Below are 21,924 nucleotides of genomic sequence, written 5' to 3'. Positions count from 1 at the left end.
TACTTCAACAAACACATATATTACAATCACCAATACATCAAATTCAATTCGAAACTACTTCAAAGTTAAATCAAAACGTCATTCAAACATTCACAAGAGACATTAAACTACTTCAACTTTTGCAAACATCCACAAAACATTAAACAAGTCTACATTAAGTTAAGTCTGCAACATTAGACTACTTCATTCCTCGCAAACATCCACAAAACACTTACACAATCCACAAATCCACCACAACATTAACATTCAAACATGCCTTTGTGTGTTTGACACGTGAGTCCCATCATCATCCGCACCACTAGATTGAGTATGGGGGTTACGAGCATCATCAGGATACGACGGAATCCCCCTCGAAGCAAGTTGTATGGTAACCAACTACGAAAAATATAAAATTAAACACTTAGAAATGATTTCTAGGAGTAATCAGTTTTATGACAAATCAAACTACTTTGAATTCTTACTTTAAGTATTACACAAAACCAAACCATGACTAATCAGTTTTAAGAGGAAAAAGGTTTCATGCCAAAAGGATATCCACGAAATGTCACATATGGATATCATGAATCAAGAAACAAAACTTTAAAGTGAAAGGAAGTTGTTCTTATATATATGATTTCTGTCATGGCAGATAGGATTCTTTAGTTGAAAAGACACAAAAGTTCATATCCATGTATTCTCTTTCTCTATGTTAGATAATTTAATCTTACCCTCATCACTTGTTTAAACTTCAATCATTTTCCAATGAAATGTCAATTTCTTTAGCAAGTAAACACTGCTTAAGAAGTCTGAATCTAAATGTCAACTAATGCGGAGAATAACTTACATGTATAACGAGCACAAGGCTTTTCACCTTCTGAATCTTGTTTAAATTCTGAACATGAACATAGCTGTTAGATGCTTAAGATAGCCACAAGGAAAATACAAAAATGAAATATATATATATATATATATATACACATCAAAAAGTTAATTTCCATTTCCTAGAAGGGTGTTAGTTACCTTGTAAATATCAAAGCAAAAAGAGAAGTTTGCATGGCAAAGCACACAAAGACCAGAAAGAATGCCACTGTGCAGAACCACACCTTTCAACCGTGGTAATTTAGCTACTAAGTGTAATGTTGGGCCACTTCCAACAGATTGCCCATAAAGAATCAAATCTTCCTGGCTAATTCCATAGCCAGAATAGTCATATCTGCATTGTATTGGAGATGGATTTTTAAAAAAGATGAAAACACAGAAGGATAACTTTTTTAGAGTAGAATACAGCATAACTTATTAGGTAACTGGTCAAGGATGATAGCCTATAAACTTCATTGCAACATGAGAATGTGCTGACATGAGTTGGGCATTGAACAAATTGTCAATCTTAGTAGCTAAATGTTCAAAAATTCAATTACATAACATTCTGGTTAAATCAAGGATGTAAAAGATCAAAGGCCAGTCTGTTTCAGTATAAATATCAAAGCTTTATTCCCTATACAAAGTAGGGACCCATGTCTCTATCTAAAAACACCATAGCTGAAACCCCATTTTACTTTTTACATTTCATTCTGTGGGTGAATGGCTAGTGAATCTATCACACTACATATAAGGACAAAGAAAATAAAAAAAACTTGGAACTGTTGGAAAGAGACTAGTGATTTGTGACAACAATGAAAATTCACCCACCACTACTTTTGCTTTTCCAATTCTCAGTAAAAACAATCATTTTAATCTTTTTTTACAATCAAGCTCAGATTTTTACAAACATTTAAGAGAGGAACCAGTATCTTCTATGTCCTACATAAGATTCTAAACCCAAAACCCAACATTTATAATCGTTTTTTAAAGGAAAAAAGAGTTCAAAACAAAAAAGGAAGGGAAAGAAAAGCAGACCCCATAAGGTTGACTCTAAGATTAGCTTTAAGTGTCTTCCCCTCAAAATAGAGAATTTCAGTTTCAAATGGCCTCAATAACCAACGACGAAAAATCCACAACTTCCCATGCAAATGAACTTTTCTACAACGGTAGAGTCCTTCCTCTTCACCAAAAATTCTTTCCTCTTCACCCAAAATTACTTCAAACAGATTCCTTTGAAGAAGAAGATTTAGAAGAAGAAGAAAGTTTTTGCATAAACTTCTTGATCACCCCAATTTGTTCCCCATCACAATCTTGCAGGGTGAGTTTTGAACTTAATCCAATTGAGTGGTCTAATACTGAACTCACCACTAGTAGTAGTTGCAGAGATAACCATAATATAAGACCTAAGAAATTGTGGTCTAAGCTCATTAAAGATTCTGTAATCAGCCACAAGTTCAAAGCTTCAAAGGATGATGCAATAAATTAATACAATGCAATAAATTAATACCACTTACTTCATCCAAATAGAAATCAGTTTTAAGAGTAATTAGATTTTGACAAAGTAATACTGGTGATTATGTTAAATGTATGACATACTGTTAAGACTTAAATGCTTTTGTTATCCTATTAACACTGCAAGAAATCTAAAAGAATAAAATAGAAGAATGGTATTAGTACATTCATCCATGTTTACAGTTCCAAAATTTGCAAAACCCTATTCATCTTAGAAGGATTCAAATCCATGCAAGAAGCAGAACCAGGTCATAGCAAATCCTGGAACTCAACAACCTATCAGAGGGGATACTGGTACATCAGGTCACTACCATTTTGTCAAGTTCATATTTTGTACATGCTTGCTAGTTATGTTAGTTTGCCTCAATAGGATTAGTAAGGTAAAATTCTACAACAGGGAAAAATTCATAAAACGTACCACTACACCGTCAAGATTGTCAAGTGCATTACCCCTCTCAGATCTCTAAAATGTCGAAATGGCTCAAAGAATGTATTCGTTGAGGTATCTGAAAGGAAACAAAAGAGAAAGAATCAACATAAGGATGTTTTTAAAAGGTTAAGGAGAAAGAATAAAGACACACAAAAATGTAATTTCGTAAAAGTTGCCAACTTCAAAACACTGATAGTATTCAAAAACCGAGTAATAAAGCTAAACCATTCCAGATAGAACCTATAAATAGGAAGTAAACAATCGGCTACTAATTTCAAACATGTAAAGAAAATATGTAAAGAACGTCATGATTCTGGACTTATTCTTGAATTTTCATAAAGAAAAGAATCATAGCCTGAAGACTACTTCGGTACTCCATTTTTTTTCTCTACAATTCAACAACTTTAATATCCGTCATTAATTATTTTCTTTTTATATTTCTTTTTTTGTCAAAGTCCTACACGAACTTTACTAATATGACAAAATGGTCTACTGTTTTGGCCAGTTAATGATGCCGTCATGCCCCAAATAAAGTTGTACAAAACAATGGAAGACAAAAGACATCAAAATAACAATTTCGGCGTTTCTAATTCCAAATTACATTAAGCATCAATTCAACAATTAAAATAGAGAAAGCACATTTTGAGATAGGAAAATACATACCAGAAAGATTAAGGATGTTGTCTACTGATCGTCAAAGTTGTCAATAGAGGCATCACAATGATCTCCTAAATCAAGCACAAACAACTCAGAAAACAAAAGGGAAGATTGGGTCAATTCTGTCCAAGACTCAAACATTTTAGTTAGAGTAACAAAAAAAGGGGAAGTAACTTTGGGAATTAAAACGAAAGAGGAAATTACTAAATCAAAGGAGAAATTAGGGCTTACCTAGAAGATGGAAAATGAAGGTGGAGACCATTGGAAGAAGAGAAGGGCGTGAGATATGGGGAAAATGAAGTGAAGAAAGTGTGAGAGCGTAGAAAATGGGGGACAGATTTGGAAGAAGTAGTCACTTAGGCAAACTCTTTTTTCAATGTTATATCTGAAACAAGCTTTTTCAGCTGGGTAGGGACGGCGGCGGCGGTGACTGGCAGCAATAATGGTGACATCGCCGGAGAGGGGGGGGGGGGGGGGGTAGAGAAGGTGATGAGAGGAGAAGAAATTGAAATGGGAAAGTGACAGGTTATAACTGGGTCTGTTTTGATTTTATTAGACTGATTAATTATACCGACCTCATGAGGTCGGTATATTTAATAATTTTATTTTTAATTTAAAATAATACCGGCCTCGTGAGGTCGGTATTAGACTAATTAATTATACCGACCTCATGAGGTCGGTATATTTAATAATTTTATTTTTAATTTAAAATAATACCGACCTCGTGAGGTCGGTATTATTTTAAATAAAAAATAAAATTATAATATATTTAGCATCAAATAAATTTCCGACCTGGTGAGGTCGGTACATTAATTTTTCAAATTTTGATACAATATTACCGACCTCACCAGGTCGGTTTATTTTAAAAAAAATTAAAAAACAAATATTACGACTTTACCGACCTCATGAGGTCGGTTTTTTTCCGATCTAAATTGAGGTCGGTTTTTTGAGGTCGGAAAATCCTGTTTTTTTAGTAGTGCTTTTTCTTCAAATCTTTAAATACGTCAGTGTTTGTGTAACAACTCATGTGCACCGTTTGAGTTGGAGGTTTTTTCACATAGAATTTTTTTTGCATATTCATAATCAAATCACTGATTATCAACTTTCAAAATATAGTATACACTGTATTCATAAAAACTACAATGGCAATATATAGTGCAAATGATAGAAATGAGAAACTGCATACAAAAAGATAAATGTATTCAATCAAAATGCAATTTCTGCAATGACAAGGTGTATCTTAAAATAATGGAAAATTGCATACAAATGCACACTGTATTCATGAATACATGAAAATATAAAAATGCATACATTGTATCAAAAAAACTATAAATCAACATTCATGAATACACACTGTATTCATGTATACATGAATGAAACACCTTGTATTCAACCAAAAAACATATATGAGAAATTGTATTCATAGAAATTGTATCAAAAAAACTATAAATCAACATACATGAATACACACTGTATTCATGAATACATGAATGAAACACCTTGTATTCAATCAAAAAACATATATGAGAAATTGTATTCAAAGATACACTGTATTCATAGAAAAATGCAACATCAATGTACACGCAATGAGAAATTGTATATAACAAATGTATAAAACAACATTTTTACCTTCATTTTCTTTGGTGGTTCATCTTTAACAACATTTTTTCCTTTGCTTCCTGATGCATCCTCGACAACTTTTCTCCGTTTTTCAGTACTTTGAACAAATGGTCTGGAATTTGATGGATTTACGACTACTTCTTTTCTTTTGATAGATTTAGAACCTTCATCTCCAATTTTAATATTACTACTCTGAGCAATCATTCTAGCAACAGAGCCTGCATTGTCTTCTTCATCTTGAGTTTGAGTGATACACAAATCAAAAGATAGACCATCATAAAAAATAATGGGAATACCTCTAGTAACTTTGCTAGGAGTGCCTCCGTCCGCCATTAACACAAATTCGAAGCTTGATTTCCAAAACCCTAACAATGGCGGACCTTTCCCCCAACAATGGCGGACACCTAATTGTATATAAAATTAGAGAAAACTCAAAAGATATATACCAAAATACACAATAGATTGATACTGATGAGAGAGAAACACAAAAAATTTACTTACCAGATAGTGCATAGCTACAAATTAGGAAGAAAATCTGGTGGAAAAATCGTGTATAATAGATATGGAGAAAAAATAGGAGGAGATTGATACTGATGAGAGAGAAACGGGTTTGAAAAGTGGAGAAAGTGGATAGACGTTTTCGCATTTATTGTTTTTTACTTAATTAGTTATTAAATGATACTATTAAATAAATGTTTGCTTAATGTCATTAAGGTAAAGTACTGTCACTAAATGTCAATACCCACTATATGTTTGTTAAGTCATGTAGTTTTCCCTTTAATATGTATAGCCAAACTTTTAATTTCGCTCCAAAATTTTCCTCAAATTATTCAAACAAAGATAGGAAGCGTTTAAAAATACTTCTACTTTCTTCAATCTTAGCTTATACCAATTAGGAACTCATTTTCTTCTCTCAAATACTCCAATAATCTAACACTAACTATTTTGACAACCCCCTACTTAATTAAAAGAAGCATATCAATGAACTATTCTTGTTATTTAACCATAATGCTCATGCTCTCATATCGTAATAACGCACTATAATAACACAACGACAAAGAGAATGTTGGCCATATTTATTTTATTATCCACTATAAGTAGAATCCAATTAAGTTGTCCTGTCAATCCAGTTCTGATTCATGAACATGCATGCAAAACCCTGTATATATTTGATTAAGTGATAAGCGCCATGGCCTCATGTAATATTAAAACCTTGATCACTTGCTCACTTTCCACATTGGTTACCATTATGTACTCTCCCCAGATCTGAGTTTCGTACAAACCCTAAGATGCATGCATCCTCCACACATCACAAGCCTTAGCTCTTAAGTGGATTTTAATTTACATTTTTAAATCTACCCCTTAGTTAGTTGCAATTTAAATTGGGTTTAAGTTCTATACATTGGGGCATTAGAAAATATTTACACAATGAGGTCACTTATTAGGTAGTTACAGGGGCGGAGCTAGGAGACGCAAGGGGGTTTAGATTATATATATATATACATACATAGTATATGTTGAATCAACTTAACTTTTTAGTATGTTTACTTCTTTATATTTTGAATGTCTTTAGTGAAAAAATCCTAGCTCCACCACCTTGCAGTTACATATAAATCATAATGATATGCATAAAACGGTAATATGATAGAAATGACAATTAGCATATTGCACGTAAAAGATTTTTGCAATATCAAATTGCGTTAAATGCACACACGTCCTCTATTAAATTAGCAAGAATATCTAAAATGGAGCCGCCATACATCACAGCACTTAGTTCAAGTCCATATTATATTCCTTAGATGGCCCTTAAAACACTATTATAAATTAGGGTTGGCTGGTAGTTTACTACACATTATTATCAAGTTAATTGAGTAAACTTAATTTTCTAGCTAAATCAGAATCATTTCTACTTCTGAAACATGAGGAAACCATGCAGCCTTACTTTATATTCTCTCTTTGTGATTTTCCTGATCATGTTTGTAGTCGTAAATTCTCAATTAACTGCTGATTTCTACGCAAAAACATGTCCAAATGTCCTGAAAATTGTTCGTAAAGAAGTTCAGAGCGCGATCAAGAATGAAATGAGAATGGCAGCTTCTTTGCGTCGCCTTCATTTTCACGATTGCTTCGTCAATGTGAGTTTTTAAGGCCCTCTTACTTTTTTTTTACTTAAATAAATCAGTAGTCCTGAAGCAAGTAACGTTTATACAGGAAAAGAACTAATAATATGCTAATTCTGACCTTTCTGTTCCCCTGTCCATTAAGGGCCTGATTGGAAAGCCACTCAGGTAATTGGAATTAGGTGTAATTACACATTTTGGTCTGTTTGTTTGATCAAGTAATTACACAGTTATGTGGGAATAGAGTGTAATTGAGAGAGTGTAATTACACTCTCCAATTCTCAAGGGAGGCTGAGAATTGGGTGTAATTACACCCTGTAATTCCAGAGTTACTTTTTAGTTTCTTTCTTTTTTTGTTTTATTTTAATTTCTTTTCTTTTCTTTTTTAATTTATTTTTATTTTTTATTTTTACTTTTTAATTATTTTTATTTTTTAAAATATCTTTTTCTTTTATATTATTATCTATCATTTCATTTCTTCTCAATCCCAACCTTTACTTCTTGTGGTTCCATGTAATTGCTCGCATTTTTATTTTATTTTATTAATTTAACATAACCGTGCTATTATTCTAATTTTTATAACTACACCTCTTAATAGTAGACAGAATGAGTCATTAATAAACATGGCATATAACGGGTGACATTATTAAAGTAGAATTTCGTTATGAATGAGGTTATAGACTTTATTTTCCCTTCTTTTAAATTATATTTACTTAAGTCACGTTGGAACTTACTTATGTAATGTTAGAATTTTACATAAGAGTATTAGGTTAAATCTTTTCTTTTAGATTTTGAATTAAGGTTATATTTTTTATTTTAATTTATTTGCTTTAGTACTATTGACTTGTTATTTCACATTGCATGTTATTTATTTTTCACTTACAGTTGATATATTTTTTTGTTAAACATTTGAATAATGTTATGACATTATATTTATATTGTTTTTTCAAACATCCCATCCATGATGTTCTCACAAAAAAAGTCTGCTTTTAAGTTTTATAATTAATTAAAATAAAAATATTATTAATTTAAAAAAAATATATCAATTATTTTTTACAGCATTAGTTACAAATATATGATTATTAATTAATATATTTCAAGAAACAATGTGTTATTAAATAACTAATTCAATATAATTTATAAAGGCACATATTTTTTAATATTAATTTTAAATTTTTGATAATTAAATTTTATTTTTAAATTAAACAAACTATGTAATTACACTTGTGCAAACAACACGCTTGTAATTACATTATGACAAACAAACAGATCGTTGCAATTACAATACTGTGTAATTACTAGGCTGTGTAATTACTACCCTAGTAATTACACCAATTCCAATTACCAGGTGGCTTTCCAAACAGACCCTAAAAGAGATCTATTTCTACTTTTTCGTGTAACTTTAATTTTAGCTACAAAGCCAACCTTGATAACTCATAAGTAGGGGTGTCAATGGTTTTGTAAAAACCAACTTAATCGACCGAACTGATTATTAGAAATTTTTAATAAAACCGTCGGTTTTTATATAAATTTCTAACCGTACAGAAAAATTGGGTAGGTTTATTATTTTATAAAAATAAACCGAAAAAATACCGAACCATACCGAATACATTTTTATGTGTAATATATATTTTATATATTAAGTTTAAAATTAATAAAACGTTAAATTTTTTTCCTCGTGCCTTGGATGATGGAAATGACTACAAGTCGGCAACAAGTAATTAACACTAAAGTCCCAACTATGAAACCTGTTATGTTACTCTATTGAAACTAAATTAGTTCTAGCACCTCGAGCAATAACCACTAAGTTATACGATATTCCAACAATCTTGAGTAGCAAGCTACAATGTATTAGATATCTATCCTCTCGTATGATTTAAATTCTTTTATTGGATACCGAATCTTATTAGACTAAGTTCTTGTGTCTCATCTTGATTGATTACTTCCTAGCTCCTCATGTGATCTCAATTTTTTGTCTTTATTTAATATTATCTTACACGACTATAAAATTGTCAATGGATCTCTATTCTTGTCGTGATTCATGTTTTCTTAATTCTTCACCTTTTAAACAATAAAATTTCTAGAGAGTTTTTGCCAAAGTCTTATACAATTATGCATGGTATTGTGTACAACTTCTACTTGTGACTTTTATATGAAGTTTTTCTTATAAAATATTGAAAAACTAACCAAACCGTACTTATACCGAAGAAAAACCGAGAGGATGAGACAGTTTCGAAAAGTCAAATTTCGGTTATACAAAATAAAATAACCAAAAAATTGGTATGGTATAAATTTTATAAAATAACCGTCCGAACCGTAACATTGACACCCCTACTCATAAGTGCAATTTAATATGTCACCGTATGTTACTTACTGTGCTGAATCTACACTGAGGTTATTGGGTGCTCGAGCACTCATTATTTTTTACCGGAACACTATTATTTTATATTTAAAATTAGTAATTATATCTTTGGTAACGTGATTGTATAAATATTTCTTACAGCGTTTAGTGCAAAGACTTAAGCTCATTTATCTTATGTTTAATACCATCTTGTAAAATTAATTTTGTTGTGTCTTATTAATGTAACCTTTGGTAGGACATGATAAAATTAATTTTTCAAAATCGTATTAAACATAGATAACTTTGTCGTGTCTTATTAGATGTGACCTTGGGGGTATTAATTTTGTCGTGTCTTAAATGCAAATCCCTATTTCGAAGCTTTTAGGACAGAGGGAGCTAGGGGGTTAATTTTTTGTTAATTGTTGTCAAACTCAAATGTTGATTATTATATTTACTTGTAGGGCTGTGATGCATCAGTGTTGCTGGATGGGAATAGTAACACAAGCGAAAAGTTTGCAGCAGCGAACTTGAACTCTGCAAGAGGTTTTGAAGTGATAGATAAGATTAAGAATGCTGTTGAAGATGCATGCAGTGGAGTTGTTTCCTGTGCTGATATACTTGCTATAGCTGCTAGAGATTCAGTCCTACTAGTAAGCTTTTATACCTTATAACTTGTGCCCAACTTGTTTATTGGTAGATCTAGGATTTAATTTATTATCTGAAGCTACCTTATATACCCTACAATATTTAGAAGTAATCTTTATCCTATTATATACACCAACAACATAAATTGTGTTTGTCATAAGTTAACTCATTGTAATAGGCAACCTGCCTCGCTTTTTGTGAGTACACATATAGTTATGTTTTTATATGACCAGATAATATAATTTTGTTTATACTACCAACATATGGAAGTCAAACTGGATCGAAATTTAATTTGTATACACTGACAATGTATATTGGATACCGTCGACACAAGAAGCAGGGACGGTATTCATTCATGTAAGCAAATCTTATAGGTCATTGTTCTCATTTTTGTTTTAATAGAGTGGAGGACCAACATGGAAAGTGCAATTGGGAAGAAGGGATGGATTAGCTGCTAACATATCAGGAGCAAGCACTGCACTTCCAGCTCCTATTGACCCGCTCAATACTATCATTTCAAAGTTCCAAGATGTTGGACTCAACATTACTGATGTTGTCAGCTTATCAGGTACATATATACATACTAGGCTGTTGATTCCATCAAAATTCTTTTAATCTAAAGTATATACTGCTCCAATATTGCAAAGGTTACTTGGTGCCTTATTTTCTAAGTTACTAGTTGCTTGTTATGGAGTATTCATTCTGCCTCAATTTATGTGGCACCATTCATATTGCGAGAGTCAAATCTTTTAATTTTAACCATGAATTCAATCATGAAATCTTTATGTTTTTTGAAATAAAATTTACATACGTAGGAAGTATTATAAGCCACAATAGTTTACAATTTAAAATATTTGAAAGACATGAAATTAAAAAAAATGCGGTCAAAGAAAAACTCGTTTGACTCTCTAAATTTGAATGATGCCACATGAATTGGGAAGGAAAAAATATTATCTTTAAAGAGACCGGATAGTGTAAAAATTCTATACAATATATATAGATGTTTAACTCTATAGTTAATGCCATATAAAGTACCATCATAGGTAAATTTAATTTGCTACTAACTGATCATCTGTATTACTGGATATATATCTATATAGGTGCTCATACAATTGGGCTGGCAAAGTGTGCAACCTTTGATAACAGATTAATAAACTTCAGTGGATCAGGTGGACCAGACACAACCCTAGACAGCAGCCTAGTGAGTGAACTCCAGAATTTGTGCCCTTCCACTAGTGATGGAAACAACACTGCATCTCTTGACAGGAACTCCACTGACGTATTTGACAATCACTATTTCAAGAACTTGCTCAATGGAAGAGGTCTTCTTGAATCTGACCAAATCTTGTATTCTAGTGATGCTGCCCTAGCTACAACAAAAACCTTGGTTGAAACTTATAGTAATAGCTCTAGTCTATTCTTTAGTGACTTTGTTAATTCCATGATTAAGATGGGAAATATTAGCCCTCTCACTGGATCAGATGGGGAGATCAGAAAGAATTGTAGGGTAATTAGTTGAGAAAATTAGTCAAAGTTGTTCCATTGTAGTACAATTTTAGTGTTTGAATGAAGGGTTTTATATAATAAAGGTTGCGTGTAAGTTGCTATTTTGAATTAAATCTAGCTGTTAATGATAAACTGATTACCCCTTCTCTTTTTGGAGACCAATTATATTCTATCTTATGCAGAAAAAGGAAAAATTAAAAGGGTAAAAACATACACGGAAGGAGTGTTTACAGTTTACACCACGCTATATCAACTTATCATGGTTAAGCAATTTAATGAAGTCAAATATTTACTCTCTCCATTTCAATTTATTTGACCTAATTCGGAGCTAGTACGACGATCGAAGTAACTAATTCTTGGTTTGAATTGCTTAAAATCTTTAATTTTTTTTTTAAAAATATACATAGTTAATACTTCAAAATATTATAATGTACTTGAAAATTATGGTCAAAGGAAGCATCATTTGACTCTCCAAATAGCTACTAACTAGGACACATAAAGTGGAGCACCGGGGTTATAAATTAACCATGGTTAAGTGAGAACATATATCATGTACCTATTGGTTTGATTTAAACACTTGATGCGGGTAAGTTTTTATCAAATTAAAAGTGCTTAGATTACATATTTTGGATAAGTGAAATAACTTCAAAATTAGATAAATAATGCTATCCTTTTCTAATTTTGAAAATTAAAAACATTCTACAAAATTACATTGCCGTTTATTATTGTTACGCTTGGCAACGTCTAACAATGAACTCTCGTTCCTTGCGTGTTCTCATGCGACACCTCGGATGACTTGCTCGTTCGCTGGTACCTCGGCATGAATTGATCAACCAAAATACCCTCCACCTTTTACGACCAACCCCAATGAGAGTAATCTCCTAAATTCCAAATACCTATCCGCTCTCCAAGCTCCAGCAATCCCTGCAACTGTAAAACCCAGTTCTACAATTATTGCATAGCAAACACCCCATAACGGATCTCCAGCAGTACTGTTCGAAGATGTTGACTACTATGGCGTGATGGCCGACGATTGTAAACTCACCTTGGTGGGAAAATTTACATATGTCTGTAACGACCCGTTTGGCTGTTATAGTGTTACACCTAAAAAATTTTCGCGTCGTTTGCATTGTAAGTAAACTAACATAAGCTCGGAGAGGTCATGGAGCCCTTATAAGGTTAAAGGAATACTTTTAACAAGTGCTAAGCAAGTGTCTAAAGGTTTCGGGATCAAGCAAATCGAAGGAATTAAGTTTGTCGAAACTTTGGAGAATTTTGGACAGAAAGTTTTGGTCTAACTTAAGAGAGGTATATTTCCTAGCATATGAGAAGTTATGGAATGCATAACCTATGTAAATTCAAGTTGAGCAAGCCTTCTTTCCAATGCAACTGACAGATCGCAAATCTGAGAAGTACAGGATAAAGCACGGCCCGTACAAAAATGTACATCCCGTACATTTTGGCCATACTTTACCAGAATTTTCCAGAAAGTTGGAATTTTGTTGTTGTTGTTGTTTTTTTTTTTTTAATCAAAACAACCAGCATGATGCTGATTGAGTTTTATTCAATAAAAAATAGTCTGTACAGTAGAGAAATTGGCCAAAAGTTCCTACAATAAGACTAGCAAATCAAATACAAAAATCAAGAAGAACATGCTTCTGCGTATGCTTAAACCTTGGAAAGTTTAAGCTAGGCTGTAGCTATCCTCCAGCTTCTGTTTTTGCTGCTAACTTCCTCTATGACAATGCTCTATGAATATTCCTCAGTATCACATCAACAAACTAGGCTACTAAGGAGGTTCTTCCAATAGAATGAACCAACAGGTTGATACCGTACATTGGATAGAACTTCCCTAGTAACTAAGTATCAGGCATGAGACTAATTCTGCAAGTCTACTGCTACAATTTGCAAGTTACTGCATGATGCTGAAAAACTATGTTGTCTAAAGCTTGGCATCTGCATTTGTCAGCCAAAACAATAACCTTTGCCTCAGCTGGAAAATCCTAAATAAGAATGATATTAAATAACACATTCTATCAGACTACTTCCTTGCTGCAACATCTTAGAGTTGCTGAGATTTTCCTATTGTATGATGTTTCCATTATAACGCACCTCAAAGCTCTCACCAGGTGCTATGGAAATCAAGAAATCAATTTGGAAAATTACTGCCATCTCTATGTTGCTGAGCTTCTACTTCTGAAATGACCTAGTATCCTTGATGAACTGCAGCACCTCCCCTGTATTGCTGCTGTGAATGCAGCTTCTTGATGTTACTACTGCTGCAGTGATGAGCCAACTGTAGAAGTACTTCAATCAGGTTCCCTGCACTTGTATACTTTGTATCTGAAACTAGGTAACAAAGCCTTGTCCATGTTTAATAATCTTTTGGCATTAGTTGATAGCTCCTAAAAATTATGAACATGTAAAGTACCTGCAAAATTGAGGGATATGAGCAAACTGCACTTGCCCCTTATTACTCCAATACTGTATTCTCCTTATCAAAATTATGATGTTCCAAGGGATACTCCATATCTACCTTATGATGTTCAATAAATCCAAGGAATCAGTTTCAATAATCACAGGCAAGAACTGATGTGTCACACAATATTCAATACCATCCCCTATTTCTATAGACTCTGCACAAATATTGGTAGTATCATTCAACGTTCTAACTCTAGCATACATTAAATCACCTCTATCATTTCTTATATAGAAGGCAACAGAACTCATCCCTGGATTTCCCCTAGAGGCCCCATCAGTGTTGCACTTGAACCATCCCATAGCTGGATGCATCCACATGACCTCCTTACAAAGTATTTTTGGCCTATATCCTTCCAAGAGTTGCACCATTTGAGGCCATTAGTAAGGTACCTGCTGTAGCCAAGGATAAAAAGACTTGATGAGATTATGAAATTCAGATTTATACTATGCATCACCATAGTTTTGCTCGTTCTTCCTCCATGCATTATGGCATTTCTCCTCTTCCAAAGTTGCTAACACCCCACACCTGGTATAGCTTGCATAATAGTCTTCAACTTAGCATGACAAGCACTTTTCCACCACTTCACTATTGTTTGATGAATCTGCACAAAAGGCTCAGTAATTCCCGTTGCTTCTTTATAATATTGCCATACGGATCTGGCAAAGGAACTAGTTAAGAAAAGTGTTGCAAAGTTTCCTCCTGACTAGGAACATCACAACATCTATAACTAGAAACAATAGAAATCTGCATTCTCTTGAGCACATCATCTACAGGTAACTTAAGTCTCCACACTCTCTATACTAAGAAGGAACATTTGAAAGGAACACCCTTGACCCACAATTTGTGGTAAAATGAAGAAGTTTCCTGTTTCTGTCTAAGAACATTCCAAGCACTTCCTACTGAAAACTCTCCTGAACTAGTTAAGGTCTATCCTTCTCTGAATTCTACTAAACAAAAACCAATTCATTCCTTACATTCTCCACAACATTTGCAGGAAAGTGAGCTTCCATTTCTGCAAAGTTCCAATCATTTTCTGTCATTACATCAACAAATTCCACAATGTCAGTATTACTGCGATCAGTCTTATTTACAAAATGACTAATTGGACCAAGTTTTATCCAGTTATCATCCCATGCATCGCTTGAACCATTGTTTGGCTCCCACCATATGAACTGATCCACTTCATCTCTGGCATGCAACATCATTTTCCATATCTGAGAACCCCCTTCCATTGAACTCTAGTAGGCATAAGTTTCATATAGTACTTGTTCCATATGAAGTTTGACTACATGGAATTAGTAGCTCTGAATCTCCACTATAACTTTGCATATAGAGCTTTTGAAACATTATACAAAGATCTGAAACCAAGGCCACCTTCTTCTTTAGGCAAACAGATGTTTTGCCATGACACCCAGTGCCTGCTTCTTTCCTCTTTTTTGTTATTCCAGAAAAATCTTGCAAAGATCCTGTGTATTTCATTAATAGTGTAGTTAGTAGGCACTATAGCTGACAAACTATACACAAGTATACTTTGAAGAACATTGCTGATAAGAACAACTTTCCCTCCATAAGATAAGAGTCTTCCTTTCCAACTTTGTAGTTTGTTCTTAACCTTTTTAATGAGATCATTGTAATATATATTCTTCCTTCTTGTATGAAATATAGGACACCCCAAATACTTTAAAGGAAACTTATCTCTATTAAAACCTGTGATCTGCTGAACTTCTTGTTGTATATGCTGTGCCACCTTATCATACAAATAAAAAGCACTTTTATCCCTATTGATAAGCTGATACCTCCTCATACTTCTTCAAAATGATCATGATTTTCTCCAAAGAGTATTTCTCACAAGATGCAACTATAATGGTATCATCAGCATATGCAAGGTGATTGATCCTTGCACTCCATTTAGGCATGCAATATCCAACAAAGCTTCTATCCTCAGCAAAAACGTTTAAAGCTCTAGAAAGGACCTCGCCAGACAGGATGAATAATGCAGGAGATAAAGGATCTCTGTTACACTTCGGAAATTTCGTCGTGTAGTGAATGAACCAATGCGAGCTTAAGGGTAACAGGAATTTCTTAAGACCATAAGATGGATATTTAGTGGTGTTAGAATGCATACGTTAAGATTTTGAAGTTATATGAATTGATGAAATAAGGATTGATAAGGACAAGTGGAGTATAAGTGGGGTTTAGGAAAGGTTTCGTAAATTATTGTGTTAAGGATTGTTTGGTAAGGTTTGGAGGACGAGTTATAGGGATGTTTATATTATTAATGAAGTATTAAATAAGTGTTAAGAAGGTTGTATAAGGATTGGAGACTAAACGAAACGACGAGGACAACTTCGGAAAAATTGTGAGTTACACGACCACATTATACGACCCGTGGAATGTTATACGGACCGTATAATAGTCCGTATAACCCAACAGAAACAATGTTTTCCATGATGGTGAACCACAGACACTTATACGGACTGTATAATGTTATACGGACCGTATAAGTGGTCCGTATAAGTCCCGACGGACTGATTAAGTTGCAACTATAAATACATGTTCCCACTTTATTTTCTCATTCTTTTCCACTTCTCCACTTCTCTCCAAACTTCTAGAATATTCCATACATATCATTTTCAAGAACACAAGGGGAAATCAAAGGTTAATACCATAAGTTCAAGTGATTAGAGTGCAAGGAAGCTCTTTGGAGTTGCAAGAGTCAAGAAATCCCAAAGGAAGTGGACTAGGGTTTATGTGCAAGAAGAGAATTCCCACTCAAGGATTATTCTTCCATTATCTAAGGTGATTTTTATGATCATTCCTTGTTGTTTAAGGTGTTGACAGTTAAAAACACTTGGATTGTAGAAAGATATAGGAAATGGGTCTTAAAGGTGTGAATAGTGTCATTGTTGAGTAGTAGTTTGGGGTGAATTATGAATCTTGGTATGTTGTGAACGACATTTAGAACATGGAATAAGTATTATATTTGAGGAAATGCAATAATGAACTATAACCACGATTATGGAGAAATTGGAGTGAAATTGCGAAATGCAGATAATGTAGGTGAATGATGATTGTTGCCTATTATATTGTAAATGTTGTTATAGATGTTTGGGAGTTGATATATGATATGGAGAAAGTAGTATAAACAAAGGAAATGCTGCCCAATTTTTCCTAGAAATAGTAACGCGTTCTTATAGTTGATTAACTAATGTTGATGCGAATCATCTTGAAGGTAGCAACGCGAGCATCGAAGGGGAACGATCAAGCGATAAAACTGTTAAACGAAAGAGGTATGTAAGGCTAGTCCCTTCTTTATAAGGCATGACTCTTATGATATGAATCTTCTAAATTTTCCATAATCTTCCTAAATAAAGGAACTATGAGTCCATGACTGTAATGAGCTATATATGTATGAGGTAAATAATAGAGATACGACGAGCAAGATAATGATAATGATGAGTTAAGTATAAAGAGTCCTAGAGTTAAGTAAGATGTCCATGAAGCTAATGATTCTAGCTATGGTTTCATTGATGCTTTTCCTTGTATACACTCACCTTAACATATTAGTTCCTCCGAGGTGAGATACGATGTGGACGATTACTCCATACTATAATCGGGGGTTCACGACCTTATGTCACCATGACATAGCCACAGTTGCCTTCAATTTCTAATGTATGTGTTGATGATAAATGTATAATGATGCTAAGTCATGATATATCTATGAGACGTGTAATAATGATGAGTATATGATTGATTGTATGACGATACGATTCCACCGTGCCTAGTTGGCCGGGCATGTCACCGCTAAGGCGGGCTGCATACGATTCCACCGTGCCTAATTGGCCGGGCATGTCACCGCTAAGGCGGGATGCTATGTTTACACCGAGCCTAGAGGTCCGGGCATGATCACCACTAGTGGGCGGCATATGATGGTTACCCGGACGCGGGTTAACGATGATGATTATGATGCGATGATATATGCGCTATGATGACACATGTACTATGACTATATATATATATATATATATATGTATATATATATGTATATATATATATATATATATATATATATATATATATATATATATATATATATATATATATATATATATATATAATATATATATGAAATGCATTCACCTATAAAACTCATGCAGGATATATTTTCCTCCTATGGCTTATGATTATCTCATTATGTTCATTTCATTCATGTCTTACATACTCAGTACAATGTTCGTACTGACGTCCGTTTTCTTTGGACGCTGTGTTCATGCCCACAGGTAGACAGGGAGGTGATCCAGACTCGTAGGAGCTGTTAGCTGACTTGAGAGCACTCCATTGTTCCGGAGGTGCTATTTGGGTTATTCTTTTGTGTATATATATGTATATGTATTTTGGGCACGACGGGGTCTTGTCCCGTCCCTATGTCTAGTACTCTAGTAGAGGCTCGTAGATACGTATGTGTGGGTAGTATGGTCTCACGATGTTGCTATTGCATATGTATTATTATTTTGATAGCCGAAAGACTCATGTATATAAAAGTAATTATGTTTTCAATATAAATGATTGTCCTATGATTATGAGTACATTATTAGTAAAGAACGCTTAATGAGTATGAAGAGTAATAGAAAGAGTGGTGCTTGGTGGTTAGCCCCGGGTACCCGTCACGGCCCCTGGTCGGGTCGTGACAAAAGTGGTATCAGAGCAGTTCAGTCCTAGGAAGTGTCTACGAGCCGTGTCTAGTAGAGTCTTGTTTATAGTGTGTTGCGCGCCACACTAATAAACAGGAGGCTACAGGGCATTTAGGAAAAATGACCATCTTTTATTTTAAGAGATCGTGCGATAGAGCTGTATTATAAGATTTTCTCCTCCCTAATAGTGTGCTATGATTTCAGAAATGCCACCAAAGGGAAAAGCTGCAGCCACCCAGAAGGGCAAGACTACAATGAAAAGGCCGGTAGGAAGAGAGCCGCCAATGAATGTAGAAGAGGGCGTGTCACATAATGAGGCTCTATCTAATACTTCCTCCACCCTGCCCAATGTAGAAGAACAAGGAGGAGCTTCAGTTCCAGTTCTTCCACTGGTTGCTTCGGGTCAACAGGTGACCGAGGCTATCCATTTATTGACGCAGTTAGTTGCCGCCCAGGAATAGAGGCAGACTGCGGGTTCAAGTGATCGGGCAGCTAGTACCAGAGCCCGTGATTTTATGAGTTTAAATCCTCCGGAGTTTTTCGAGTCAAAGCCGGATGAAGACCCGCAAGGTTTTATTGATGAGATGCTGAGAACATTGAGGATTATTCATGCCTCCGAAACTGAATCTGTGGAGTTGGCATCTTGTAGACTCCGAGATGTGGCGGTATTGTGGTACAATAATTGGCTAGCATCAAGAAAAGAACATGCGCCTCCTCCCGTGTGGCAAGAATTTTTAGATGCTTTCATCTGTCACTATTTGCCACCCGAGGTCCGCCGGGCTAGAGCGGATAGGTTCTTTAATCTAAAGTAAGGAAATATGAGTGCCCGGGAATATAGCCTTCAATTTAATTCCTTGGCTAGATATGCCCCTACTATGGTGGCCGACATGGGAGATAGAGTGCATCACTTTTTGAGTGGCTTAGGGCCACATTTGTTCAAGGATTGCTTGACGGCTTCGTTGCAAGATGAGATGGATATTTCTCGAATTCAAGCCCATGCCCAGAATTTAGAAGGACAACAATATCCATAAAGGGGTAATTGTGATATCGATAGAAGACAAAGCAAACGGGCCAGGTCTATGGGGGCAGGCAGTGATTATAGAGGGGGATCAAGGCAGCCACATTCTAGACACTCAGGCCAGTCGGTGACTAGTGCACCTCCACGATTTACAGGTAGGAGATTTGATCCCTCCTTTCCGTCAGGACAGGGTTAGAGTTCGTGAGCTTCGGGTTCTCAGTTTGGGGGTGATCATAGTCAGAGGAGACCACCAGTACCGCGATGTAGTCAGTACAGTAAATTACATTCAGAGCTATGTCGCCAGGGTACAGACGCTTGCTATGTTTGTGGACAGACTAGGCATTTGATGAGAGATTGTCCCTCGAGGTATGGTAGAGGTGGGGCTCTACCCACAGAATCAACAGCTGGTTCTTCTTCAGTGCGTCCGGTAGGACAGACTCCCCAGATTCCAGCAGGTCGAGGTAAAGGCAGAGGGGGAACATCTACTTCAGGTGCCACCCAGCCCCGTGTGTACTCTTTAGCTGGATGACAGGATCTTGAGTCCTCCCCGGATGTGGTTACAGGTACATTATCCATATTTTCCCATGATGTATATGCATTAATAGATCCGGGTTCTACTATATCTTATATTACTCCATACGTTGCTGGTCGTATTGGGGTGAAACCTGAGCCAATCAAACCTTTTGAGGTATCTACTCCGGTTGGTGATCCCGTGATAGCTAGATAAGTGTATAGAAATTGTGTAATTGTGGCATGCGATCGCCAGACTAACGCTGATTTAATGAGCTGGAAATGCTAGATTTTGATGTGATCGTGGGTATGGATTGGTTAGCCTCATGTTCTGCTAGTGTTGATTGCCGAATGAAAGTGGTTCGATTTCAATTTCCGGAAGAGCCTGTACTTGAATGGAAGGGTAATACAGCATCTCCAAAAGGTAGGTTTATTTCCTACCTTAAGGCAAGAAAGATGATAGCTAAGGGTTATATTTATCACTTAGTCCGAGTACGTGACACCGAAGCAAAGTCACCAACTTTCCAGTCCGTTCCGGTAGTGAATGAATTCCCGGTTGTATTTCCAGATTAACTTCCAGGTCTTCCTCCGGAAAGAGAGATTGATTTCGCTATTGATGTGTTGCTGGACACCAGGCCTATTTCCATTCCTCCTTACAGCTCCGGAACCAAAATGCCCCAAAAAAAATATTTTGAACCAAAATACCCCAATAAAAAAAATGTTACTAAAATGCCTTTAGCGCAGTAATTTACTGCGCTAAAGCTGTTAACGGGGACGGCTTCGTTAACTACTATAGCGCAGTAAATTACTGCGCTATAGTGTGCCTCCCATTTTTTTTTCGGCCCTTTTGGTTAACCCTTCTTCCATTACACTTTTTAACGTACTTTGACCATAGATTAATCATGCATCGGGACCCTGAAACTTCAATATTTTATATAGAGCCCTACTTATTTTTGTGCGATTAATAAGGTAGGATCAATACATCAAGGATACACAAAAGTTCGGATGGCCGTTTTAGTGGTTGAAAAGTGCTCGAACGCCATTTTTGTTTGAAGGCTCGGTGACATTAGCTTGAAGTTCTTTACGAATACTTAAACTTGTTCATTAATAATTAATCCAAAGTTAGTCAAAATGGCAGCATTCATACAAAAAAAAAATAAACTTAATTAAATTGCATCATTCATAACCTTGAGTAGATGAAAATACTTAACATACTAATATTCTTCAAAATAACAGCATAATCATAAATTAAACTTAAAACTAAAATCACAACATTCTTAATCATATCAGAGTACAAGTCCTCAATATCGTCCTCATAAAAATATTGGCGGTTTCTTAAGATACATCTTTTTTCAGTAGCAGTTGGTTCTCTACCGGTTGATGATGCTTGTTCTTCGGCCAACTTTAGCATGTAAAATCTACATCGTCTTGCCAGCATTCTGTTATTTTCTTTTCTAATCCTTTACACGGCAAGCTCGCAAGTTTCTGGACCTACTTGAGGCATGGTTAAGGAGTACCATGTTGGGATTGGAGCGTTGAGATTTTCCAAGTC

General features: G+C 34.9%; 1 protein-coding gene and 1 long non-coding RNA gene across 2 annotated transcripts; one reads left to right on the top strand and one right to left on the bottom strand.

Moving 5' to 3' along the window:
• LOC132620322 (uncharacterized) lies at positions 1 to 3,868 on the bottom strand. The gene is made up of 6 exons (XR_009574772.1): positions 3,671 to 3,868; positions 3,446 to 3,529; positions 2,771 to 2,858; positions 1,000 to 1,192; positions 824 to 871; positions 1 to 375 (listed from the first exon to the last, which is right to left on the bottom strand). It is a non-coding gene; the product is annotated as an uncharacterized LOC132620322 (long non-coding RNA).
• A 3,110-nt stretch (positions 3,869 to 6,978) lies between these two features.
• Positions 6,979 to 11,684, top strand: LOC132620313 (peroxidase N-like). The gene is made up of 4 exons (XM_060334981.1): positions 6,979 to 7,194; positions 9,982 to 10,170; positions 10,568 to 10,733; positions 11,266 to 11,684. The coding sequence occupies exons 1-4, from the start codon at positions 6,979 to 6,981 to the stop codon at positions 11,682 to 11,684; spliced, it is 990 nt and encodes a 329-aa protein (XP_060190964.1).
• Positions 11,685 to 21,924: the final 10,240 nt, after the last annotated feature.

This window comes from Lycium barbarum, chromosome 2 (assembly GCF_019175385.1).
Source record: "Lycium barbarum isolate Lr01 chromosome 2, ASM1917538v2, whole genome shotgun sequence".
Lineage (NCBI taxonomy): Eukaryota > Viridiplantae > Streptophyta > Magnoliopsida > Solanales > Solanaceae > Lycium > Lycium barbarum.
The sequence above is the reverse complement of the archived record's forward strand: the minus strand, read 5'-3'. Positions and strand labels throughout refer to the sequence as shown.

Excerpts from the sequence above, each read along its gene's own strand:
- LOC132620313 (XM_060334981.1), top strand. The coding sequence starts at position 6,979 with ATGAGGAAACCATGCAGCCTTACTTTATATTCTCTCTTTGTGATTTTC. Across the intron at positions 7,195-9,981 it reads TTCACGATTGCTTCGTCAAT|GGCTGTGATGCATCAGTGTT; the intron begins GTGAGTTTTTAA and ends ATTTACTTGTAG. Across the intron at positions 10,734-11,265 it reads TGATGTTGTCAGCTTATCAG|GTGCTCATACAATTGGGCTG; the intron begins GTACATATATAC and ends ATATCTATATAG.